This window comes from Opisthorchis viverrini, assembly GCF_000715545.1.
Source record: "Opisthorchis viverrini unplaced genomic scaffold opera_v5_79, whole genome shotgun sequence".
Taxonomy (NCBI): domain Eukaryota; kingdom Metazoa; phylum Platyhelminthes; class Trematoda; order Opisthorchiida; family Opisthorchiidae; genus Opisthorchis; species Opisthorchis viverrini.
In genome coordinates, this window is record NW_008751737.1 from 1,326,079 (window position 1) to 1,353,595 (window position 27,517).

General features: G+C 45.6%; 1 protein-coding gene across 1 annotated transcript in view; it reads left to right on the top strand.

The window, feature by feature from the left end:
- The window catches only part of T265_04747 (hypothetical protein), a gene marked incomplete at both ends in the record, with an annotated part of 61,372 nt that overhangs the window by 29,035 nt on the left and 4,820 nt on the right, over nucleotides 1-27,517 (top strand). The window contains 7 exons of the mRNA XM_009169560.1: nucleotides 5,041-5,248; nucleotides 5,682-5,790; nucleotides 8,557-8,646; nucleotides 9,418-9,543; nucleotides 13,504-13,575; nucleotides 19,005-19,795; nucleotides 21,515-22,103. Coding sequence (XP_009167824.1) covers nucleotides 5,041-5,248; nucleotides 5,682-5,790; nucleotides 8,557-8,646; nucleotides 9,418-9,543; nucleotides 13,504-13,575; nucleotides 19,005-19,795; nucleotides 21,515-22,103 — 1,985 coding nt within the window. The remainder of the gene's footprint in view (nucleotides 1-5,040; nucleotides 5,249-5,681; nucleotides 5,791-8,556; nucleotides 8,647-9,417; nucleotides 9,544-13,503; nucleotides 13,576-19,004; nucleotides 19,796-21,514; nucleotides 22,104-27,517) is intronic.

Consider the following 27,517-nt stretch of genomic DNA (forward strand, 5'->3'; position numbering starts at 1 on the left):
CCCAGCCGTCAAGCCGCATACACGTCGCACTGTGGCTATATCTGCCATAGTTTGGTTCGCCGATGATCTGGCAGATAGGGGGCTGATAGCTACGCATTAAAGATGACAGTTGATGTAATTGATGTGTGGATATAGGGTGTCAATGGACTTTTCTGTGGGGAGATCTGGAGGAAGAGCTATGCAATACAGGCAAGAGCTTGGATGCGTGCGCGCCATTGAGCGCGTAACTGGGTCATGTCCGACATTGTCTCCAACCTTTGCTGTTTCCATTCTTGGAGTTCACATCCAGGGAGATGACCAACGCAGCTAAGTCTGTTGATAATAGCTTCCATGCTTCAGTGCTAAGTCATTGTTTGTTCTCCTTTGGACCGTTTCTATCCTGGGCTCAAACTCCAGTCAGGAGTATAGAACTATCACTTAGGCTCCTTCACTTATCTCACGGATAAGCCGTAATCCAGGTAAAGCTGCCTATGATTTTTAGCCAACGCAACAACAACATTGATGATAGTCCAGGAACAAACGGAGTGTCCTTTTTATGCACCGTATGATGGGGGTTTTGTCACCTAGGCCGTGCAAACATAAAAGTGCCAACCATGAGGCAGTTGAAACAAAAGAATGTGGAAATCCATGTGCCTGAGGTGAAGGTATCCAAATAATACAAATATTCGCTCAGCCGCAGTACTTCCTCGGTTCCCAGCTGCCATGTTACCTGAAGGAAGCACAAGACCTGAGATACTGCCAGGTGGTCATGGAGCATTTGAGATGCTGAGCGCGGGTTCGAACCACGATCAGTAAGTTGGTGCCTCGACGACTGAGCTATCTCGAAATCGAAATGAGGATGAACACTTTTTATTCTTATGGTCGGACACCTTAAGTTTATATCGGTTTACTTGATTTATTGATTTGGACTGAGCAGTCTGCTTGTCATAATGACCACACTCTCCATCACAATATTGTAACATGTCCCGCTTAGGGAGTACCGTTAACTATGTCTTTTGCATACAAGCAATCCATTACCCTATCAAGTTGTCTCCTTAGTTTTTCTTGTTATATACATGTGGGGATTGTAAGCAGAATACCCGAGGTATCATGCTACCGTTCATTGCTTGGTAATTTAATCAAGCGTGTAATGTACAAACCTTTCCATAAACAGTGCATCATTTAGTTATCGTTGTTCAGCTGTAATAGTCTTTCGATGCCTAGCTGTCATACCATCCGAAGTAAGCACGAGGGCTGAGATACTGTCAGAATGCCTAAGCCTAGACAGGAGCAGTCGAAATACTGAAGTTGAGTTCGAATCACGGACCTCATGGTCAGTAAGTTCGCGCCTTAACCACTGAGCTATCTCGAGCTCCATCACTAATTCTTGACTGAACACATTCAGACGTGTTATTTCCTCAGTTCCGACTCTTCGGTTCGGACGCACAATGACTCCCATCCAGAGTAACTGCTGTTTTAACCAAAATATCCCTCCAAGTAGTAGTTACCGGCTATGTAGACGAACACCCATGATTTGTTTCTCCGGAGTACAAAATGGAGTCACATTGCACTTTTATTGATCTTTTCCAAGTTTGAATGGATGGTTTTGCGGAAATTTACTAATGGTTGGTATGAAGATTCATCATCGACACAAACCGTTTACATGCACATGAAAGTATCCTGCATGTTCCTAGAGTGGATTCGTGTTTTGTCTTATTTCTGTTTAGGTTTCGGAAACCTGGTAGTATTCCATCTCTCGTGCTTCTTTCGTGTGGTGAGGCAGCTAGGCACCGAAAGAGTGCTATAGTTGCGTGGTTATTTATCAGTTATTTGTTTCCATTTGACTGTTTCCTCGATCGTATCGCATCAGTCAGTCCGTACTTCTAAATTCCACCTTGGAGACTACCACCGTGGTTTCGTCATATATTTCAGCCGATGGTTCCAGCCTAGGCACCTTTACATCGTACCGCCTGATTGTATTTTATCCATCGCGCTCCTGTCACGCCAAACCCTTTCAGAAGGATGGCGTGACGCTATCTAAAACGTAGAAACCAGCCACATATCCTCTGAACACTGCCGTGAGCTGAGCTCAAAATGTGCATACATTACCTATCCTTGCTGCTGAATGGACTCCACTGAGCCTAGTTCTAATTAGATGTTTGTCTTTTTGAACTTTGCTGAAAAACGCTTGGCTACAGCTGTCCCATTACTGACTTATCATGCCGTTGCACTTGTTGCTTACCAGCTCATTTCAGCTGTAATTCCGAACACTTGCACGGTTGATCGAGTAACTTGGTTTTCATCCCTAACTGATCGAGTGTCCGCAGTTTGCTCTAAGCCGTGTAGGTTCGTGATCTAACAAGGTTGTAACTTTAAGTGCACTACAGTTTTGCAGCATTCCAAGAAGACGCCCTGTGACAAGACACCATGGAACTGGTGCTCCCTAGCGATCTGCATTCCCGCAACTACAATCGCGCGAGGTCAAGCAGAACGCAGAGTAAGAATGCTCACTGCGTGGAGAAGCCCCATCCCTTTGAGATGGTTTTATTGGCGACATAGGACTGTGTTTATCTTCCGTGTTTCTGTCAATGAAGCGTCTCTTATCCCTGTAGGTATTTCTGTGACATCTTTAGTTGGGGCTGAGCAGATCTCCTCTACTGCAGTTTTTCTATTTTTGGTTACCCAGATTCTTTTGATTCTCCAGACCTGGACTTTTTCTCAGCTCACACTTCTCTTTCCCGCAGCATCATCGCTTCGATACTCTGTTTCATCTACGACAACTTCATTCGGTCGCGAAGTAAGTCCTTTCCAGTTTTAATCTGGACCCGTGTTGATTCGGTCTTGTTTGTCATTACTGCGTGTGTTATCAAACGGTTTCGACGCGCGTCCATTTCTCCATACATCCCATGCCCTTGATTTTGTGAGAGTACCTTGGCAAGCAACGGATTGCCACAACAGCCATGTTACTCGTGTCAAAATACTCACGTTCACATGTGAACGAAAGAAATACGCCACAATATTTACTACTCTTGCTCAAAAACGTGACGGAGTGTCTGGGTACGTGGGGCGACCTCCCACTTCTCACTTGTAGACTTGTGCAAACTCCCTTCCTGATTTATCTCTCCTCATGTCTAATCCATTCATCACGACTTCACGATTAAGTGTACTTTAGCTTCACACCAGGTGTGCGGTACCACGGTAAGGTGTGCGTCATGGAACGTGGTTTTTCCCGGTTGCCTACTGGGGGAAGTTTCGCTAGTTACTATCTTTGGTCATTCTGTCGATGAAATGCACGTTTTTAAGACATAATGCCATCCTTTGCTCTTCTTGGGACATTATCGCCGGTTTTCAGCCTTGTCATTCATATTGATGTTCACACGAATTTTTACGATTGTAAATTCCAAAAATGATCGTCCTCGTGGGCATTCTTCCAGCTTTTATTTTCGTGCTTTTTTGCGTCCACACGATTCAGCCGCAGCCAGGATTTGTTTGCAATATCAAAATTCACCGACGGAAATATGTGCACAATAGGTAATGTCGCGATTAGCTGAGTGACCTCTATACCTGTTCCGGAATAAGTGCGGTGGGGGGAGGAGCGGGATGAGGCATCCCTAAAGCTGTCGCCCGATTGATGGCTGACAATTGACAGTTCAAGTGGGGACAACTGAATAGTTTGGCTCCTCGGTGTATGCGTACTTCACAGTCCGCTACCCTCACACGCCGTTGCCCTGTCCGATTGAATTCGTCTTTTGGAAACTCCCTACTTTATAGTTCTCCTTCCTACTTCTGAGCCCGTCGAATTCTTCTGCGACGAAGTTGTTGCAATAGAGACACCTTTGCACACCAAATAACACCGCTACCTGTTTTGATTCCTCACCTGAGTCGAATGTCTCTGGAATCTTTTATCTCCCGTTAGCGTCGCGTCCGTTCAACAAGTTCGTGCGACACAATGCGGTTACAGTAGAGCCTAAGTCTTGGGTACAACTTTCCGTCTGCCGGTTGGTTTGTCGGCTCTCAATTTTTACACTTTCTGAGACGAACTAATTAGTCTGCAGTCGTTCGGGACTTGGTTTATGATATTCGCTACGGATGAAGTAAGTCCGCGCCGTTGGACGATTTGACCACTTTCACCTGTCAAGCGATTGGGTTCCGTCCTATGTGACCGTTCACGACCTGTCTGGAGGGAGAGAAAAGTTGACGAACCGAAATGACTTATTTTTTCGTCTGCACAAACTAGCACCTCATGTTTTGTCCCATTCCATTCGTATGCTGTAAAGTATCCGCCTGAGCCTACTGTGCACTGTTCACGAAATGCTTCTTCAACCCACCCCACCCTGAATGTTTTGGTGTGTTCGAATGCTGGGCTCCTAAGACTGTAACCTAGCTTGACGTCCGAATCGAGGTCACCAGACTGATATTTGGCCAAGTCCAATGTGAGAATGATAAAACATATAGTGATCCGCTTGATTTCATTATTATAGTTTAATCGTCGCTTGCAAACCCCGTGTACTGTTTTTCGTGTTAGTAAAGTGTTCTGTAGTGACCCCTGGCTTGTACCATCCATTAGGTGCTTGAGAATACTTGTCAGCTCGAGGCAGCACATATGACCAAGGCATGGTTTTCGTGTTCTCATGTGATTTGACGTCTGACTCTGATTGGCCGATAGTTTGACAAATCAGAACCCACCTCAGACGGTTCAGCAAACAATCGTCAAATGGCTTAGTCCAGTCGCTCCTCAGACATATCAGGCCAATAAGCAACCCAAATANCAGTCGCTCCCAGACATATCAGGCCAATAAGCAACCCAAATATCCTCTTATTTTCTTCTACTTTTCGCTGTTCCGCGCAGGATTTTCTTCGCACAGATAAGCGCATCAATAGTTGGTGAAGTGACCACTAGTTGAGCGCACTGCGTTAGGAATACAATTAAATTGAACGTATGGGGAGCTAGTGACAAAAGTAAAAAGCGATTTATCCTCATTTTGTGAAAGTTAAGTCAACAACTTTGAATTCCTCTGCGACAAATTACCGTAAATTTCTCTCTCTCTCTCCCTCTATCAGTATCTCGATGCCGCTGGCTATCAATCATCTGGTTGCGTTTGTCATGTTGTTTGGGTGTCCGATCAACTCTGGTGGAAAACGCCACGTATCCCCAAAAACTCGGCTCGCGGAAGTTGGAAGCAAGCACAACTTTTCAAGAGTTCTATGAACTTGTCACTACTCTGTCACAATTCGGGCTGATACTCGTCTATTTCTTTATCTGTGATAGGTAAGCAATTGTCATATTTAACCGCGCCACAGCCCACCAATTGATCGTTTGGTTTCACAGTAAAAATCCAAGAGGCTCTGTTAACTCCGATTGATCTGTGTTTGTTGCTGATCTGAGATAGGGGTGTTTCTACCAATCAGCAAATGAGATTCATTGTCACAGTCTCCAGTCACATCTTCCTAAATTGTGAGGAAAACTTATCATGTTGTATAGTGTGTTCTTCTTTGAAGTCACCGGATTAGATAACCAAAAGCAGTTATGGTGTTGTACATCGTGGAGGAATGCGAAATTAGGCTGATTTGAGACCCGCACATTTGTGGTCTTGATCCTCTAGCACGCCTCATGTCGCGCATTCATGTTTCAATAATTTGTTGCTTTGGCATGACATTTCTAGTTCACTCTTTATTCCGGGTAATTTTCTCACCATTGACAGAACTGTTCTCTTCATGAAAACGAACAAGGGCTTCACAACGATGAGCTTTCTTCTCCCGATGACCTACCTATTCGTACTCGGATTGTTCTTCAGTGGTCCAACGAAAGAAGTACGTGTTAACTTGTTATCTGTGGTGAAAACCTCTGTAAACCCGAACGACTTGAAATGGTTCTGCATGTGCCGTGTTTCAGCTATAAAATATATCTCCTTTTCGTTCACCTCCATTAGACCGGTCAGTTGTGAACCGTTCACCACTTCGCAAATGGAGCATGGGTATTGTGACTAATCTCTCTACCGCACTGTGTTTATAAAGTATATTTTGACTTTTTTCATAAAGGAAACTACTCACAAGGTTGCTGAAAACTCTTCGACAGCCCACGACCGGTTTCACCCTTCTTGGGGCTCATCAGGTAGGCGCAGTCCCCGAGTTTCCGTCAACCTTATGATCTACTTGAACCCAAATTGCACTGTTTTCGAGAAATACACTCATTTGCAAGTCACTTTGGTTTTCACGGGAGACTCAATTGAATCTCTCGTATATGATGTTTTACAACTGAAATTTGGAGGACATCATAACCGAGGGATTCAGTTGAGTCTCCCGTGAAAACCATATATTTTGACTTATTATTGAAGCCGCTCAGTTGCGTTTCTCGCCTGTCAGAACCTGTCTGTAGCAACACGAGATTTGCACAGATTGATGGTCAAAATGCGCGATGTCAAATGTGGTCAACTTTGCCGTTGAATCTGTCGCGTCATAATGTCTCGCAACCGACGCCAGTCTATTCCACTGGGTTAACTTGACAGTGCGAGAGAGTATCAAAAATGGACTGCTGAGGTGAACAAGTAAATAGGTCGACAGGCTTGCAGCTCATGGTTTCAACCGAAGTAGAGATCGTCAAATCCCGGAATCGCTCTTTTTCCAAACAACTAATCTGTGTTCCTTGCATTTGGCGGCGTATGCGGAAATCTCCAGACGCGGTTGCCTCCAAACTTGTTCCTTCGACTAGGGTAACCAATTACCATTGAAAGGAAGAAGGCCTTCGCCGCGGAGTTGTTTATTAGGAAATGCCAACTGACCGGTTACAGACCATTGAACAGGGAAGCAAAACCCTAATCTGCATTTTAGTTACAACAACTGGACACCGATCTTCTCCCGAACGAGTCTTCTTGAACTTTCCTGGAGATTCATTGACTCCACTCATTCGTCGGTCAAATCCAAGCAAATGTTACAAAGTGGCTCCACGAATTCCGCAACAGATCTCCCTTTTTCAATAGACGCAAAGCGAAATTCTACGAACAATACATACTACTCGCGTGCCTCCTCATCAGTAGTATCACCGCTACACCATGATGTTGCCACATCTGCCTTCGTGTCTTCGATATTCTGCTGTTTCAATCTTCCATGCCATCAAGAGAGATTGTCATCGGTCCATACAAAAGCTTCCCGGCATGGCTAGAAAAGAGATCACACGCTCAGTATGTAACCTTGATTTCATGCAGTCCCTTTCACTGGGTTTCTTTTTGTAAAGTGATATTTCTGCTATAGACAAAAGCTTAACAGCCCGAATGTGGATATGCGTATGGTTTATTAAAATTTGGAGGACATCATAACCGAGGGATTCAGTTGAGTCTCCCGTGAAAACCATATATTTTGACTTATTATTGAAGCCGCTCAGTTGCGTTTCTCGCCTGTCAGAACCTGTCTGTAGCAACACGAGATTTGCACAGATTGATGGTCAAAATGCGCGATGTCAAATGTGGTCAACTTTGCCGTTGAATCTGTCGCGTCATAATGTCTCGCAACCGACGCCAGTCTATTCCACTGGGTTAACTTGACAGTGCGAGAGAGTATCAAAAATGGACTGCTGAGGTGAACAAGTAAATAGGTCGACAGGCTTGCAGCTCATGGTTTCAACCGAAGTAGAGATCGTCAAATCCCGGAATCGCTCTTTTTCCAAACAACTAATCTGTGTTCCTTGCATTTGGCGGCGTATGCGGAAATCTCCAGACGCGGTTGCCTCCAAACTTGTTCCTTCGACTAGGGTAACCAATTACCATTGAAAGGAAGAAGGCCTTCGCCGCGGAGTTGTTTATTAGGAAATGCCAACTGACCGGTTACAGACCATTGAACAGGGAAGCAAAACCCTAATCTGCATTTTAGTTACAACAACTGGACACCGATCTTCTCCCGAACGAGTCTTCTTGAACTTTCCTGGAGATTCATTGACTCCACTCATTCGTCGGTCAAATCCAAGCAAATGTTACAAAGTGGCTCCACGAATTCCGCAACAGATCTCCCTTTTTCAATAGACGCAAAGCGAAATTCTACGAACAATACATACTACTCGCGTGCCTCCTCATCAGTAGTATCACCGCTACACCATGATGTTGCCACATCTGCCTTCGTGTCTTCGATATTCTGCTGTTTCAATCTTCCATGCCATCAAGAGAGATTGTCATCGGTCCATACAAAAGCTTCCCGGCATGGCTAGAAAAGAGATCACACGCTCAGTATGTAACCTTGATTTCATGCAGTCCCTTTCACTGGGTTTCTTTTTGTAAAGTGATATTTCTGCTATAGACAAGAGCTTAACAGCCCGAATGTGGATATGCGTATGGTTTATTACATACAATCGCCTTCATAACTTTCGTGAGTGGTGGCTGGCAATATATCTAAATGTTGGTACCTGAGGTGTGTTAATTAGCTGCAGATCAAGTGGCAGTTGGCTCTCTGATCCCTATAACTCCCTATCACCAATGAACCATCATACTTTGGTATTCACGGAATTCACGTTTAGAATATTGTGGTGATCAATCCCTGTATTAAAAGGAAATCACAACCTTCCTCCAAACTCTGTTTTGTTCTCTTCTACAGACGAGACTCAATCATGTTGATATCACTCGGGAATGGAAAGGTTGGATGCAACTGTACCTCTTGGTGTACCATTTCACCGGCTCCTATCGCGTACGTCTTTGCCCCATGTTTCCACCACGCTACAATGGCCTACCTGGGTGCCCAACTCAGTTTTCAGCCTTCTTTCATTCCACAGTAGTTTTATCAGTGATTTAACAATAGTTTACTTCATACTCGCAGTTGAATAGGAGGTGTCGGCTTGTATTTGTCTCACAATATTGCGCTTCGCATCATCCGTTCGGTAGTGCAGAGGTGTCGAAATAACAGTTAAAGGGGGTGTAAGCAAACCGTAGTCAATTTTCCGATTTCTTGATGACTAAGCGCCTGCGACGTTCAATGGGCAATCCACGGTCTCGCGCTGTCTTTCGGAGGGAACTCAACTTAGTTTATTAAGGCTTTCGTCTCATCTACTTGTGTGGTAGTTGATTGGAACTGTTTGAGCCATTTTGTTGAAGCTACCTGTCCCTATATTTCTGCGTTCCGCAGAACTTCGAGCTGAATTCCATCGCGACTGACGCATTAATCTTCATAGGTAACCCTACGGTTGGGTACCTCATTCATTGGTCCTTCGATTTGCTGGTTTAAGGTATTATTCTGTTCAAATGTGGAGTTTCATTTCGGTTGCCTCATTGCGTCTTTTGGCAGGCACTTTTAACGACAGTCTCGTAAAATTGAGAGAGCTGTGACGCGTACTTTGCATCTTAATGACCTGCCCGATTTCCTCCTAATCTTTAGCACTTGATATGTCCTTAAACGACTCGCTTTGCTTGTGCTTTTTGTCACAATGACGTCTCCAATATCTTTTCAATCTCACTTATGTAGGTGTTGCCCCTGAAATTGTTCACTCGGTTCTTTACGTCAGCGTACCTCTTCCTATCCGGATTCGGCCACTTCTACTGTTTATGGCACCGTCCGCTGCCAGGATCACTGATATGGGAGGTCCTGCGGGTAAGCTTTATACCCTGATACTTCCCTCTTTCTGTTTGACTTTAACCCTCAATTATGACCGCTTAATGAAGCAGAGGGTAGAATTTCTCATAATTTCCGGTTCTGCGTTCGCAGCGCTCTGGCTTCTAGCTTTGAAATAACTCACAGTATTTGAAACGTGGTGTTCCAATGTTCCTCGTTCACTTTATGGTCGTTTTTGTTCGGCACTGAACCAGCTGAATCAGCTTATTTGCCAAACGTTCGGTGTCTAACCTGGCTCGAATCCCCTCAGATGTGTGCTCACTCGAGCCATATTATTTGGCTTGATTGGAACCTCGATATTTAAGGATTAGATCATCCCCAGCGTCCAACTCGCTCGTGTAATCTGACAGCACCTTAGTTCTCGCACATCGTAGCAGCGTTGCGAAGGCCACCAACTCTGGATGATTTGATTTGTCGGTGTGAGCATCACAGAAAATGCCTGCCATGAGGAAACCGCCCTTTAACTGCATTGTGTAGACTATCCGAAAAGGTCGATAATCAGTTGACATGCAGGAGAACTTGTGGTGTGGATTTTCGTACGGAAACTGGGCAACGAAAATGTTCGGACAAACACTAGAATAACCTATCGGTTTGACCAAATGTCACCGGAAATGGAGATCGCTCGGTGTTTAAGGCAAAAACTGGCCGTAAGGTTCGTGGTTCGAAACTAACCTCTGCATCTCGACCGCTCGTGTTTAGGCTTGGGCAACCTGGCACTATTTCAGTCCTCGTGCTTCCCCCGGGAATGATGGGGGAACGGAAGTCGGGCACCTGAAGGTTGTTATACCTGAACGATTATTACTGGTTATTATTATATATGCCTCTCGATAGCCCAGTGAAAACAGCCGAACGCGATAGGTGTTTGTTCAAGAGATCGGTATTGATTAGGCACTCTCCATCCTCTTGGTTCCGGATCATCGGTGAACCAATCAATCGTATAAGGTGCGACATCTGTAACGCGTTGCGACTATGTTCGGTATAACTGAGCCAAGGATATTGTTTAGCGATGCCTTCTGTTGGCGGTTTTTGTAAACTGTTCACGCTCAATGTTTTTGGGTTGATCTTGGCATTTCAAGTGCTCTCACGGATCTGGTTTTCATTGAGCGATATGTTGACAGATGGCGTGGGTACATCAGCAGAGCATCGGTGCTGAACACATGCTATGCCGTCTGTGATGATGATGATAATAGAGTGGGGACGACAGTTGATTGCTTACAGAACACTCCAGTGCCACTCAATCAACACACCACAAAATCCTTTTCTGATCTACCAGTGCTGGTGAGTTATGTTATCACATTGCGGTGGGTCTGTTTGTGCAGCGTTTCAGCCGTGATGAGGCCGATGTGGTGAGCTATCCCCTCATCTAATCTCAATAAAATCAGTGTGGAATATCCACCCATCGATATCAGTAATCATAATCATCATCGACAGCATGACATCAGTGTTCAACACTGACACTTCACCGCTGTAATCGATATCGGTGTAACATTGGATACTACTGATGAGTCATGCGAATAATTTGTTTTCTCGTAACCCCGCTTTGCGTCTTTTGGGACTGAGAGTTTCGCTTCCATGTCCAATAGTCTGTAACTGTTCAGTTGGTGTTTTGTAATGAACAACTCCGCAGCGAAGGCCTTCTTCGTTCCACCGGTGCCACCAACCCCAAAGCAACCAATGATTTTCGAACAGATAAAAATACTGGCAGTTAGTGTTTACAAGGTGGAGTCGACAGGCCTTAAAGTATGCTCTAAATGCAGCTATGGTTACACATTTCCAGCGGATCGGATGAACGAATTGTGTGTGCCATTTCGGGCGCCCACAGATCTTTTTCAGATTCCTATCTATTCCCAACCATGAAAGGAGAACGCATTGTCAAAGACTGCGTATATCTAAACCGCGCATTGTCTAATACGTTCATCTTCTGCAGTGACTTACACAAAAAATGTGCTATACCTGGAACAATAGATGTCTGGGTTTTGCACTGAAATTTATTTGACTTTTCTCCTTGTCTCTTTTTCACGACGTTTTATCCGCAGTACGCTTCTTTTGACAGTAATCTTATCTACCAGTTAGTGTGGAACACCAAATTTCTGTAGGGTAGTCAGTAAAGATGCAATGATTTTGCCGTGATTGCTCTGTCCCAAACAATTTTCATTAATTCGGGTCTATTATTCTGGATCTTTTTTTACAACTCTGTTATTTCCTGCTGAACTGCTTCTACTNGCTTCTACTGTTATTACGAAATTTGCTGCTCTCATACTGCTGTATCATCCATGATTAGCCCGCTGATTAGAAGGTTTGCTCTGGTATTTCTAGCCCGGCCATACCTGGTTAGGCTTCGCGGTGCCACTTACCCTGTGTACGTACAAGTCAATTTTCGTCACAACGTTTTGTCATATGCGGATCTCTCTCAAAATCCTACACTCAATTGAAATTTCGTCTTGCAAGTCGAACCGAACTGTGCTGAGAAGCCCAGAAGCACTGCGCGGCTGTTTTATCCTTATTGGGAATCATCATCAGTGCGCATCTCACGAACCTACAAAAAGTTTCAAATCTGCGACCTCCCGGCTAGTCGTTTGAACACCTAACCGTTCGGCCACGAGCGGCAGATCACCATTGTAATTAGCTCACCCCAGGGGGGCGAGATGGCTCAGTGGTTAGAGGACGAATTTACCAACCGGAAGGTCCGTGGTTCGAACCTGATCTCTGTCTGTCGACTTCCACTGTCTAACCCCAGGCAACTTAGCAGTATCTCAGCCCTCGTGCTTCCTTCTGGTGGCATGGCAGTCAGGCACCGAAAAGGTACTACATCTGAACGATTAGCCCACCCCACTCATCCTTCATTCACGGAAACTGCATCGTGGGGTCATCTGTTGACTGTACATTGATGCACAGTGCTTCTTGGCTATTCAGCATAGTTTGGCTCCGTGTATAGGACGAAATTTCACCTGAAAATAACCCAATCTCCCCACACTACCGTCAAATGGTGTTAGGCGTATAATCTGTTGCCTGAATTGAGGTTAACAACGTATTCGATCTTGGCTATAAAGTCGGTTGTTATCCTACATTGGTGAATACCATAATTCCATCGATTTGTCTTTGCGTCCGAGCACTCCTTGTTGTATTGAATTAAATGGCATTTATCACAGCTCACCTGCGTTTGAAACTTGTGCGTATACACTCACTTCGGTGGCTCTGTTACCCTCAAACAAACCGAGTCTTATCGACCGCGTGGCGGATAGAACCGGATGGACGTGCACTGAAGTTACTGCTCAATATGAGCTGAATGTTCTTGTTGATCTGTTTATTCACAAAGGACTTCTACATAGTCATCCTGCTGGTAACCTCCGAGGTAGGTACAGACGGAAACACTCTTAGCCCTCAATGGAAGACACTGGGATGCACCGAACTAGTCAGCCCCTCCCCAGCTCATTTGACTGACATTCTGTTAGCTCTACCTAGATACCTATCGTAGTTCAATTTCTGAAGGATAGAATGTCATCTGTTTCCGTTCTTGTGGAAGGAGATATATCGAGAGGATAACAGTTCGTCGAAAACGCCATCGGTTTTCACCTGGCGGTTAAACAGTACATTGACAGAACATCTAGCCCAGTCTGAGTATTGTATGAATTTCACTCAAACGTTTCAACAAAGTTCTAATACCTCAGACCGTTATCGTAGGCTAGTCATGTTTTGCTTGAGGCATCAAGAATTCACGATCCCACGGACCTTCTTTAACCAGCTGTACAGGGAACGTGATTCGGAATGCTCCAAACTGAATCTATCATGGTGCATATCCTTGATGATCGATACCCACGCGACGGCCTACCTATTTTATCCATCTTTTTTATGTCTTATGTAGTCAACTAAGGAAGCTCTGAAGACAATCTTGTTCGAAGTCTTCACTCTAATAATTTTGTAACTTTTTCTACCCCTCAGTTACGCTTCTCACTGCAAGGACTTTACTTCACCGCTCAGGCATGGTGGGATGTGTTACGTCGCTACGTAGACGTAAGTCTATTCTCTACTTATCCATTGTGTCACTACGCCTTTTCCAAATTTGTTGTTCAGCAGCCTTGGGAATGCACCAAATTCTTCCCGGTGTCCATAATGCCTGTTTTATTCTGTATGATGTGATCCAAAGCGTTTGAGCACTTTTCTTGTCCCATCTTGCCGCAGCAGCATTTCGATGTCAGCAGAGTTCACAAAGTTACAACTGCTTTCGTTGTCTCGTTCGGATTTTCCTCTCCGTTGCGACTTCGAAAGGAGGAAATGAAAAGCCATTTCGGTCTCATTAGAGACTGATTGTTATAGGGAAGGACTGCTTGCAGTGAGGTTGATGTAAAGTGCCCGGATCGCTTTCAAAATCCTGCGTCAGATTTTCGTGGTTTCATCCCAATAGTGTCAAACCACGGAGAAAGGAGATTCAAAGGTCGAAGTCACCAACTACTAGAATGTTGAGTGTTGGCTCAAGTGTTTGAAGCAACTGACACTCGTGAATTGTGTTACTGTCTTCCACTGTGTGCCTAGGTTTGATAAGGAGGTGTTCGCGCTTCCGTCTGTTTAGGGCTAATGGAACAAAGGTCACGCAACTGATTCAAGATTGCGTCTTGAATGCAACTGGTGGCACTTTTCGTACACTCATTCCAATCGCCTGAGGCCCATGACATGCACTGATTTAAATGCAGTCGCCTGAGGCCCAAATGAGTATACAGGCCCATGACATGCACTGATTTAAATGCATGAAGGCGGTACAACAAACCATCCCTCTTTTTTCGCCTTACCACGATACACAGCATACATCCGCCGACTTCAGAGCATCCATGCAAACAATATGACGAACTAATAGCCAACTGAATGCAAACAACCGGCGCGCAACGTTATTTATTCAGATCTGGCTTGAAATGAGGTGAGAATGCATAGCTCGATAGTTTGCTTGTGTGGCTTGTCATGCAGATGGTTCTAATCCTAACAGGATGCGTTGCTGGTCCGTACATCCCAACTGCATGTGCCATCGAACTGACTTACTCTGCATGGTCTCAAGAATGCTCTCGTTCGATTCTATCTAGGGTGTACTCTACTGCCCTTTCCTATGGTGCTTGTTTCGTTGTTTGTGAGATCACATTTGGGTGGAAGTAAGCCTTTCTCAGAGCTGCACATTTATTGATCCAGATGATGCCAACCGAAGCCAAACGGCAGACGAATCCTTCCTCGTTATCTCCTCTTTGAAGTTATGTTATATCTGCCATCCACTGTCTATGGAAATGTGAACCGGTTTGAGTATCTTTATCGCTCTCAACTGTGAAGCGTCTGTGGGCGGTACATTGTCCCTTACTGCCATGTTATTTTTCGTTCTCTTTTCTTCAACTTCATTGGTGCGCCAATTCCATCGCTTGCAGTAGCAGGAACAACCGGCATTACTCCCATGAATGCCAGTGTACCTTTCGAAATGGGTTTTTTATAAAACCGCAGGAATAAGTCATGTTCAGAGCTCGAACGACACACCGCATGGTCAACTTCCATAAACCTAGTAAACAAACTAAACGGAAAATGCTCACCGAATTCCAACAGACGGCAAATGTGCGATCACAGCTGGCCGTCATAAAGAGACTGGACCTTACCGTCGTGTGACGGTTTGCGCAGTCGTGCGCTCAGTCAAATCCAAGCGACTTTTTCGACGTTGGCCTTTGGACTTATTTGTTCCTTATAGTTTCCGAAGCTTTGAATAAAAGCGTCTTTTCATATGAGTGTTTCACTTGTCCACCATTCATTTGCATACATATGTTGCTTGCTATCTTTCCGGGTAACTCTGGTTTCTTATGGAACGTGATCAATGCTGATATTTTGATCAAAATATCAATCAACTGTCCATCTTCTAACACTCAGCGATAGCTATTCATGACAGAACTATGTTACTGGTCGTCATTATCGGGATGATACGGGATGATACAGGAGAACGCAACTGCTCGGGTAAATCCCTCAACTGTCCACACAGTGATTTAACCAGAATATATTCAAAATATTTGAAACACTACTGGCGATTTGGTTATTCGGTTTCATTCCCTTATTGAGTAATGAGAAAGTTGGTCACAATGGGTTCAACTTCCTACACAAACTGTCGAGGGACCTTATCGCGGTGCCGCCGTCAAGCTGACACCTAACGGGTCTTTCATACCAGGCTGCTCACTGGAGAGGGGTTCGGCGAATACGGTTTCTTGTTCTCTCAAACCGAATGTCGAAACGCGTCCCACGACTCGTTCCCTAAGACTTATGCAACTTCGGTGATATGCCGACGCGCAACTGCCGCCTCGCGGCCATGCCATGGGCTTTAGTTAAAGGCACCAATCGTTTTCCTGGTAACAACTTCGCGCATCGATTCTCAAAAGGCGAAACACGGTCAGCTTGGCTGTCTTTGATGTGGTCGCTGTGAAACGAGCAGGACAGGAAACTGCGCTTACTCCCAAATTCTGCATCCGTGTATGCTATCTATCAGGACCGAATGCTTCAAACAACACTCAAGTTCTTCCCGTTCTCCTTCGCACACCCGTAGCGGGAAAATCTACTGTGAATGCAAAACGTCATAGTATACGAATGCACCTCGTTAGTCGGATGTCACCAAACTTCTGGTCCGGACAATCTGCCCTGTTTGAATGGCACTGAATTGCTCAAACAGTACCTGGGTAACTTGACTGCGTTGGTCTGGGAGAAAGCGATGGTCTCAGACAACTGGAGCGGGTCGGTGATGGTGCCATGTTCAACAAATGTGGGAACCGTAGAGTCCATTCATAAAAAGTTTCTCTGACACGTGAAATCGCAGTAAGCGTGGCTCCGACCAAATCAAGGCTACTTTGACCACATCTTCACACCTTGCCTTGTGTTTGAGAAGCGCTTTACTGGCAATCTTAGGGTTTTTTGACACGGTGTGTTTGCTGCTGCCGGCTGGTCATTTCTAACGGCGCTATTCCACAGGGGTTCAACCAGAAGTTCATGAACGCAATCTTTGCTCTATCTTCACATATTTTTTGGCGCGTGAGAATCTAATGGGAGCCGTCCAAAAACTTTTCCACGAAAAGTGCCGTCGGACAAAAATGACAACTCTCCTCTCGCCTTACGCAAATCGCCGAGAAAATTTGTATCGAGCAACAGAGGGTCTTCAGATGTCGATGTTAAAGTCGTTTCTGACGAGAACCTTATTCACCTGAAGTATTCAGGCGACATCATGCCCCTTCTTGAAAACGAACAAAAGGTGCAGGTGAGATCTGACCAAATCACCACCATGCCCACGCAGCGCAAAGCCGCGCATCAAAATATATAGCTTCTGTCACCGCCCCGCCCCCCTCCCCCCGCAATTCAAGGGAAACACGGGGGGTGGCTCTATATATCTCGACGCTTGCACTAGCCCCGACAGAAGGGTGCCCTATGAAGTCGATGCACGGGTGTGAAACGCCCAATTCACTTTTGCCAATTCGTGCCACGAGTGGTTCGTTGGATTCAAAGGCTCGCTTGTGCAAAGCTAAATTACGGGCTGCATTGTTGTCTGCTTAGGAAACGGCCTCTACGGACGGAGCATCTGGCACATCTTCATTCATTTAAGCACTGATATGTAACACGGGTTATATTGCGAATTCCGAACTAGAAAAAAGATGATTGTATCGACCACATCTAGTATTCTAAACTGCGGTAGGTGGTTCACGTTCTGTGCATGCTGATTCATGTTCTACTGAAACGGGTTTTTTTCTATTTGCTTTTTTATGGTGACTTGACAGAGATGATGAGCAGATTACAAACAGTCTGTTTTCCAGGATGTAACTTCTAACTGGTTTCGATTGCCTTATTCCAGGCAGTTTCCATTATAAGTATCTGAGTGAGCGCTCAGGGAACTGGATACGACAAAATGACTGCTGTAGCCTAGCTGTATGTGACAGTGGAGCTGCACTTTTGCATAACATATCTGGGAGATAGTCCTGGATAGCTTGCTCTGTGCAAGCCTTCCTTGGGTTACTTCACCCTTATTACCGTTTTGCGTTGCGGTTTAAGCTGATTTACTGTTGCTATTTCTCCAAATTATCCCTATCCGCAATTTTCCAAGGTTGCGCGGTGTGCTCATGTTGGTGAGAGAGGACCTCAGTCACTCAACTACTGGTCGAATCATAATCTCTTAAGTCTTGGGTGTTGCAAGTCATGTTGAAGGACGGCACAGAACTGTGCCTTTCAAATCCGTAGACCTTCACCGCTCTGATAGGAAACGTTTCGTTAGCCAAAGCAAGTCAGTCGCAAAGCCAATTTCGGCATTCATAGCTGGTCTTGTTGTATGGGGAGGTCGTTGAAGCTAGAGACTACTGTATGAACATGTCTTGCATGCACAACGTGTTTCTTATTCCTGTTTGGCTGCTCTGCGCATATGTTCGGTCGCAGTGGAATAGATGCAAACATATGACTCACTGGACGTAGAACAAATCAATTAGTAATAATAATAATAATAATCTTGACTGTTGTCATCGGTCAAGGCTAGGACTCTATTATTTTGCTAATGCCTATTATCATTTATTTTTGAAGAGCATGCTCACAAACATAAAAAGTGAGTGCAAGCGATGAATGCGAAAGAGTAACAGGAGAATATGGGAGAAAAGAGAGAAACGTTTCATTCGAGATCATGCCAAGGGCAGTGCCAGTCTGATGAGGTGAATCCCAAAGTATGTAAAGATTTTGGTATGGGAACACGCGTCTAAAGACTAACAACCAAAGAAAGGACAAACAATGGTGAATGCTCTTCAAGGCGCAGTGTGCGCTAGCACAGTCAAGACTCGCACATCAGGCACAAAGTGACCGTCATACTGGGTCTGGTGTGACATTAAATGGCAAAAAGGTACCTTCAACGCCATGTGCCACGCATAAAAGTGTCAGAAGTACGCAGGGAACCCACAATGGCAAGCAAACACAAGTCACTGACTGCGACCTTAGGAAGTCCCAGTCCAATAACAGCCTTAGCGGATTGAGTTATGGCGAGGGAATGTTCATCAGCACCATACTTCTGCTTCTTCTCATTCCACACTATCACTCCACGCCCATCCGAGACTATGCTGACGTCTATTACAGTTGCACGGCGATCTCGAACAGCGACTCTCGCTCCCTTGCAAAAGTGTGGAATTTTTCCTAACACTCTCTTCTCTAACTTGTTTCCTAGGCGAGGGCTGCTTTATTCCAAGTAGAAGCAGTCATTTGCGGAGAGACACTGTTCTTATGAACCGCACCGCACAGGAGTGAAAACGGACGCCCTAACCGATCCATTTTGAATCGGTTCGATAGATATTCCGTCGACAGTACTGTTGCTAACAGTTATATATTACCGATTATTCAAAACTCTTCTAGTCGATCGTGATGTCCTATATTGCTCCAGTCATCAGACCGTCGCATCTTTCCTATTCCCTCCCTCTATTCAGGTTGTGTTTCGCTTAAATTTTCTTGTTCTGGGTCTGTGCCTGGTCATGAACAGGGACTATATGTTCTATCATTTTATGCCTCTGGTCACGTTCTGGTTCACCGTCACAATGTTTGTCATGCTCATCAATCCGCGCGTATCAGCATCCGATGCACGGAACCCATCTTCGTTCAGCTCAGTTCGCGATGCATCTTCTCTACTCCCGTTGGACTCACTGGATTCGATTCCGTCCGAGGTAAAGTCACCGGTCGGGATGAATGTCGTCTCACCTTACGTGTGTGACTGTGATTTCGATTCCAAATCTTCCCCTACATCGCCCTTTCTAAGCGAATGTCGCCACACCAGAAAATTCGGCTTTGCCGTTGCCGAGTTACCTAAACACCTTCGCGCATCGCAGTCGTCTTCCAGTATAGACGGCCGGAGCCACCAAAAGGCGTTATCTATGGGAACAGGATTCGACTTGCGCCAATGGTTGGCTATGACGCAGCCGGCGCCTCGAACCGAGCCACGTACGAAAAAGAAAAGCAAGGTCATGACGAACTCTGGACCGCCTTGGACGGAAGACTTGATTCGGCGCGTATGGACCACGACAACCGCCGCCTCAAACGTATTGCCTACAGTTCCAACGCGCCGTACATTTCCTGAATCGATTCTCTCTATGAAACGCTATTGCTGTTGTTTTCATGTGCGGCTTGCCGACCTGCTCATTTTGTTCAAAATCGTCCTACTGATTATTGGCATCGAGCTGCTTTATCGATCACCATCTTTCTTTCATTTCGTCTTTTTCTCGGGGTAAGCACTGTGTTCAGTTTGTTGGAAGTTTTCCTTTGTCTCGCTGGCAAACAAGTTGATATGATTCGCTAGGCACTTTCGGTGGCCGCTTCGCTACCGAAGAGTTTTCAGCAACTTCATGAGTAGTTTCACTCAAAAAAATATACTTCGGTATCTTGAATATCGTCCCAACTGAAACATGAGGCAGCCATTATGAGGCACATTCGGTTGAAGGATGCCATAAACGAGTGATTCATCTGGGATTTCGTTGATTCTCCCAAATGGACCAAAGTGGTATGCAAATGAGTTTAGTTCGTGAATTTTGTTCAATTGTGGTTCACTAAGCACATCAAGTTGACAGAAACTCGGGGACGGTGCCAACCTTTTGAGTCTGAAAAAGGGTAAAAACGGTCGTAGGCCGCCGAAGAGTTTCCGGCAACCTTATAAGTAGTTTAATTCGATGACATGTGGTGCTGTTTTCCCGTACATATTTAGCAAATACTTTGGGTGGCAACGATTAGTCTGAATTTACTGCTTCACAATGGATCCGCAACTTGTTTTTAGTAAGACGATTATTTCCCATGATGAAATGGCTTGAAACGGTCCAGAGGTCTATACTTTTCTAGTAAAGACAGAATTAAGTGGAGACCAATTTCACCGCAGCATTTTTTCCAGCTTGTATTTCGCTTTACAACCTTAATGGTCAAGTGGACAGGCTGACTGAGCGCGCACAAAAATGCGCACCATTCTGGAACTAAAGCGGGCTCTCAACAACCGACACGCCTGATATACAGTGGCTATTCCACAGAGGGAACATTTTCTCTCTGAAAGCTGGTTTTCTAGTCGTATTAGGAAAACGGTTCCATGTGAAGATCACTCATCGATGGGGTTTTCAAGGATGTTCCTCCAACATGTGCATTGTCCAAGAAGGTCGCTTCGGATGAAGGTGTAGTATTGAGAGTCATCGTATCTGGTGATTCATCCGACAAAAGTACCATACATCCAATATACAGTCGCTACCCGAGCGAACTTCCAACTCGTACATTTCGAGTGACGGGACGTGATCCGAGTTCAGGTCGGTCTAGATATTTGTTTCAATATGACCGAATTTTCCGCCGTATTCTCACGTGGGCAGTTTGAACATGACTGAAACTTTAGGTTGTGTCAACCGTTGCAATTATCACGGAACTGCCGAGGAGGAACGCTCTCCCATTTGTGTACACTGGTCCGTTATCTGTGCCCCTGTTTTCCTGTGCCAGTTCATCAGGACACAGCCCAGCGGTCGCCCTTCCGCTTACTGTCTTCTACCCTTGTTAGGGTGTATAATTTTGAGGCCTCGATGACTGCCGGCAGTCCTGAGTTAAGACGGTCCTATCTAGAGTCTCTGGCGGGCTATCGGTGTAGTTGGGAACATATTTCGAGAGCAAACAAACGTAGATCCTCTAATGTTGTTTTTTCCTCCTCAGTCAGATCCACACACAAAATGTTTTATCGCTACTGTTGAACTTTTAGAACTAAGTGTCCATAACAAAGAGGGTATTCTAACTTGGTAAAACGATGGCTGTTTCAGTAATCCCCGTTGTGATCGTTGAGAAACTTGTAGGAGAGAAACCAAATTAGGTAAAATTGACTCATGACGATGCGAATATCCACATCAGCCTTTGTTTTCTCCTGCTTTTTGGTTTTCACGAAGAAGTCCGCTTCTCTCCACTGAGTGATTCCTGTTCTGCCCTGTTTTAGAGTCCAAAGGTTCCTCTTCCAATCGACTACGGTATCCCGAAGCTCTTTCGATAAACCAACTAGCAGTACAGAGTTACGTGATGCATGGTTTTACCGTTGGTCTATCGACCGTTATTCGGTTGTTTACGGTATTCTGTTCGCCCTAGCCTGCGAGTGGGCAAGGCGCGCCAAATGTTTGAATGACTTGAAATCGGGCGATCTGGGTCTTCCTGCTCCGCCGGCGGAGTTCGCCACACCGTTACTACAGACAGGCGCAATTGCTGCGCATAAATCCACGTCAGACAGGTGTGGAGAAACTTTCAACCGTTTTACTTTTGATCATCTAAACTTGGAGACCTCCCAGTTTGTGGAATCGTCTTTGGCGAACAAGCCCAGTATTCCACCTGCCTCAAACAACGGTTCGGTAGTGAATTCCAGCACTTCAACTAGACTTGATCCTTCATCTGGTCGTCTGAGCTTCTACACATCACCTCAATATTCCATTTCAACGTTTCAAACCATGGGATCAGGTTTTGGATTTCTGTCAAAGATCACATGTCGCCGCTTCACTGCAGTCTTTCTGACGGTCCTCGGAGCCATCGGGATCGGGGTGGGTTTCCGATCTGATACGTTGTTTTTTATACCGTAGAATTACGATTCAGCCGCAAATTTGTTTTTTTTTAACATCATAAAAGAGCACTCGATTAGCACGACGGTCCCCACGCTTTCATACGCAAATAAGTGCATCGCGTCATATGGAGATGTGGAGAACAGAGACCTCTCCGAGCGGGGTTGAAGAGGTTCGGTGGAGAGTACAGAGCAATGTCCTCCGTCACGCACAATTCAATATACTATCCCCCAGAAGAATCCAAATGTCCGGTTTTCTTGTAGTTGTCCGAATCGGAGGGAGTACTTTAGGCAGAAATATTCGTCAGTGCGTTAGGTGGGTCTGGTAGAGGAAGGTTACCTCATGAATGGCTTGCCAATGGAAAAGTTCATTGAACAAAATTTGACTTTGTATACCGTTGAGGGCCATCTTCACATATTCGAGCACTCAGAACTACTACTGTTCACAGGACAGTTGCAGTAGGCGAAGACACATACCGATGGTATTCTGCATGCCAATCTGAATGATGATGGTGTTCGCATGACGACTGGAATCTACATTCTTTTATGTGTGATAATTAACACATTAGCCCTGGACTTCCACATTCAGTCTCAACTTTGATCTGCTACTCACATCAGAAGTCGTGTTGATGATTATGCGTGTGTTCAGGTGCTACTTGTGTGGTGTCTGTCAATCTGATACCATTGCATTTGCACCATACTCCTAGCGGTGCGACACAAAAGGTTCTTCCACTTGATTATAGACTGTGGATACTCTCTCATGTGAGGAACAATGACCTCACTGAATTGTCTAATTATCTGCATTAGCAAAGTAACGAAACGCAGACGATGATAGGCTGCTACAAACAAGCTGGAGGACAAACACATGCTTATCAGTGTGACGTTTAGATAGAAGGTTGAGCTGTTCCACGAGCATCTCACGGAAGAAAGTTCATTTGTGCAGTGTCATCACTGTGCTCTTTGGGTAACTGCTTCTCAACAGGTGCCCGATATGGGCATGCAAATTAGTGAGCGACAGCCGAAGCATCGTTCCTTCATTTCGACCGCTGGTGGTATTTGCATTTGAATTCTCCTTTGCATTTGGCTATTCAAGCAGGAGCTGCATAGGCAGCTACCTTGTTGGAATTTGGATATGAACTTGCTAATGCTTATCTGGTTCTATTTGTTGTGAGCATGCAATACTTGTAACAGATCTTTGTAAGAAATAACAAGAATTCAACTTTATGCATACGGCACACTGCAGCGTTTTCTGAATACAGTCCGACCAGCGGATCACAACGTGCTTGCCGATAGGCACAGTTTTATGAAGCTTATATATGGCTTACGTAGTAGCCAAAACAAATATACCTATTAGGAGCCCCAAGAGAGTGGGAAATCCTGAAGAACTCGCACTTTCAAGGTGGAGGCTGCATGCTGAAACAGGGGAAAGGAGTCATTCCAATAACATATCTAGGGTAGTGCGTACATAACTATGTAACCCGCGTAATCCAAGTATGCTAATCCCTTTTTTGCTGTGATTTTGAGACCCGGACAGACGATCCCTTGGGGAGTCCAATCTAAGATGGTACAAACGCCAAAATTGAACAAAATACGGATAGTGGATAACTCTGGTGAAAACTACGATGCCGTTTCAGAATCAGTTGAACACATTTCAACTCATGGTTCATCGATTAGTGTAGATCACGAAAAGCTCACCACCGGGATGGGGTTCAGAGGTTTTACCTCCGAGCTTGGTACACATGAGACCTTCGAATCAAATTAAAAAACCTAATAGGACTAAAAACTAATGCATGGGCGTACAATCGCACTGGTTGGCCTTCATAATCTCAGTGCGGCCGAATAGTACTCAAGCCATGAGGGATGTTCACTAGGCGGACAAGAAGGCATTTGCTTGCTGAGTCAAACAACGATTTGTATATTGTGAAGCCGATCAAAAGCTCATTTAACTGCTGGATCGATATCTTTCTGATCCATGCTCACAACCTCAACTAGCGTAGCTCCACATCGCTGGAAAGCAGTTGCTCGTGCTGGAATGCTTAATCTCAGTTGCATTGCCCGAATAGTGTGAGTATCAGTGTGTTCTGGTGAGCACGAGCATTGTGGATCAGATGCGTACTCTGTTTTCCCACGGCTAATGCAGTCCCGCCAACTCTCGATCTACTGATAAATTGAATCGCTGTTCTGCTGAAGTTAGTGATTTCGACGCGTGCATAATGGCCTTCTCCGACCCGGCCTCCGCTCAATCGGTTACCTTGAAAAGACATCCCCTGGTGTTGGTCAGAAGAATGCAAGGAAGCGTTCTGCAAGCTGAAAACGATGGTCAGTTCTGATCTGCTACCGACCCACTATAGCCCAAAGCTACCGATTGTTGTGGCAGCTGATGCCTCCAATTGTGTAGTCGGTGCCGTCTGGAAAGACATGTAGAATGACGGCAGCACGCGTCGAAATCACTAACTTCAGCAGAACAGCGATACGGACAGATAGAGAAAGAAGCGTTGACCTTAGTGTTCGCGGTTCGGCGTTTCCACAAAATGTTGTATGGCCGCCGTTTCACCCTGCTCACCGATCATAAACCATTGCTCTCCATTTTTGGCTCGAAGAAAGGTGTTCCCGCTCACTCTGCCAGCCGCCTGCAAAGATGGGCTCTGATTATTCTGGGTTACGACTTCGGTCAGGCCGATGCATTGTCTCGCCTGATCAGCAACCAGCCAGCTCCCGAAGAAGACATGGTTATTGCGCAGGTTGCTTTCGAGGACTCAGCCAACTCCAGTTGGTCCAGTCCGTTCGTGCACTGCCCATGACAGTAACAGAGGTTCAAAGAGCTACCACGGCTGATCCAACGCTTCAAAAAGCGACCCAATTCGTTAATTCTCGGTGGCCTACAAACCTCAAAGATGATTGCCTTCGACAGCTCCTTCATCACCGAGATGCTTTAGCGATCATAAACAATTGTTCACTGTTTGGATATCGCGTAGTTATTCCCAAAGCTTTACGCCATCGAGCTTTCCGTTAGTTTCATTCGCGACATCCTGGAATAAACCGGATGAAGTCAATCGTTCGTAGTTACGCCTACTGGCCACCAATGGATCGCGACGTCTCCGACTACGTCAGAGACTGCTCGAAGTGTCAACAAGCCGCGAAGAACCCTTCATGCCTTCCGCCTGCTGCCTGGCTTCGACCCGAACGCCCCTGGTCCCGGGTGCATATCGACTATGCTGGCCCTATTGATGGGGTAACATACCTCATCTTGATCTGTGCCTTCTCCAAATGGCCAGAAGTTGTGCCCGTCGTCCCGCCAACGACAACGAACACCATACGAGCCTCGTCCCAGCTCTTCAGCCAGCACGGCCTGTCGGAGACCTTGATATCAGACAATGGATCACAGTTCTGCTCCAGCTGCTTCCAAGAGTTCTGCCGGAGAAACGCCATCACGCACGTCCGTTCGCCACCATACCACCCGCAGTCCAACGGTCAGGCAGAACGTTTTGTCGATACGTTCAAGCGGGCGCTGCTCAAATCTCGAGGGGGGACGCCCGTGGGAGCCCTCCAGAGATTTCTTCTGGTCCATCAGACCACTCCAAATGACTCTCCAAACGGTCGGAAATCACCCGCTGAAGCGCTTATGGTCCGAAAATTGCGAACTACCAATTCGGCCATGTGTGCGGCACCGACGGCTCGTTCTCGGCCTGAAGTGAACACAAAACCAGCCCAGTTTCAAGTAGGTGCAAGTCTTTTTGCTCGAGATTATCGACCAAGGCACGAGCGCTGGATCGAAGGACACGTCCTACGAAAACGCGGGAGCGTAATGTTGGCCAAGACATCTGAACCCGACACAAGAATCAATTGCGTCCATGCCATCTATCAGAGCCACCGGCATCCCAGAGCGACCTTCCACTCGACATACTTCTTGACATTTTCGAACTGAAGGCCGCCACACCTGATGCAGCGCAGCCGGCAACACAAAACGCATCAGCCAGTGAACCAAACCTTCTACCAAGAAGATAGACAGATCGCCGTTGACGCCAAACCACTCCTTTTCAAATGGACCCCCGAAAACCCCGTTACTGACATTTTTCCGCAAGGGAAGGTGTTGGGGATGTCAGTATCCCCAGAAAGGCCTTATTTATCGAGTTATTGCCGAATTAGTTTTGAAAAATTTTGAATTTTTAAATTTTGCGCGTTTTCCGTCTTGTTGCAGCTCAATCCAAAAACACCGCGCCCTGTTCCAATTGGCCAGTTATACTTTGTGTGCATTAACTGTTTTATCTCTTTCCAAGTTCCCCCTAAAGATATATATATATGCGCTAGGAGTGGTTGGGCTCGCGTCATATTTGGGGATTCGTGCGCTCGTTCTCAGGTCGCATATAGCCATTGATCGTACCCGATTCCGATACACATCAGAAGATCTGAACTGTGAAATTTGGTATCCACTTGGGCGACGCTAAGTACCCGTTGACTGCTGGTCACCCTGGCTACCAATATTTAGGCACCTCACGTGTCACTGCTTGAGGTTTCAGTGAAGCATACATACCATACCATACCGATAATCAATTTATTCTGTATGTAAACTGAGCATTTGATACATCATTGTAATGTGAATTCGATTATTAACCGTATCAACTTGTAACCAAACTAGCCAGTTCATCTCGGCAAGCCCTTACCCACTAGTGAAGGCAAGCTTTCTCCGTTGATTCGATGACTTTCAGTCTATATGTCTCCGGATTTTGCCTGAGTCGCTTGTTAACTGGTTGTGAGCAATTAACTGAAATACTGCATTGCTCAGTTCCTATGAAGTGTCGCAATATGTGCATCCTGTTACGTTACCGATACCCAAACCACCTTTACGCGGGTGAGTTACTAGTCAGTAAATAGCTCAACTCTTCATAGGCCATTTATGGATACCAACGAAAAGATTGATGCTGTTGAAGTTGTTTTTTTTTAATTCCAACATTTGTCCACCAAGTAAACACATTCGAAAACACGTGTCCAGGGTACGTCTGTTCGGATTGCCACAGTTTCGGTCACCGCAGAATAGGAGGGCATGGGGGATAGCGAGGCATCGGACGTGATTGCATGATCAGTTAGTTTGGGAAAGTGCGGAACTACGCGTCGAAGGCGATAGCGCTGATGCACGAAGCCCCCGACTGGGTGATTCAACACTGTCTGCCAGTGTCCCGGGATCCCCATTTATGGAGTCTACAGTTATCAACCCAAAGGCTGTTTGAACCTTAGGTGCAAGTGAAGTCTGGTCACTTTGGTGTAAGCAACCTTCTTTGAAGGATCGTACTGATCGAAGAGAGCGAGTATTGTACCAATGTAATAATTTACAATGCCTATGACTTTGAGGGCCAGGTCACACGGTACGAGGCTAGCAAACCCTCCACAGCTGTCTCAACG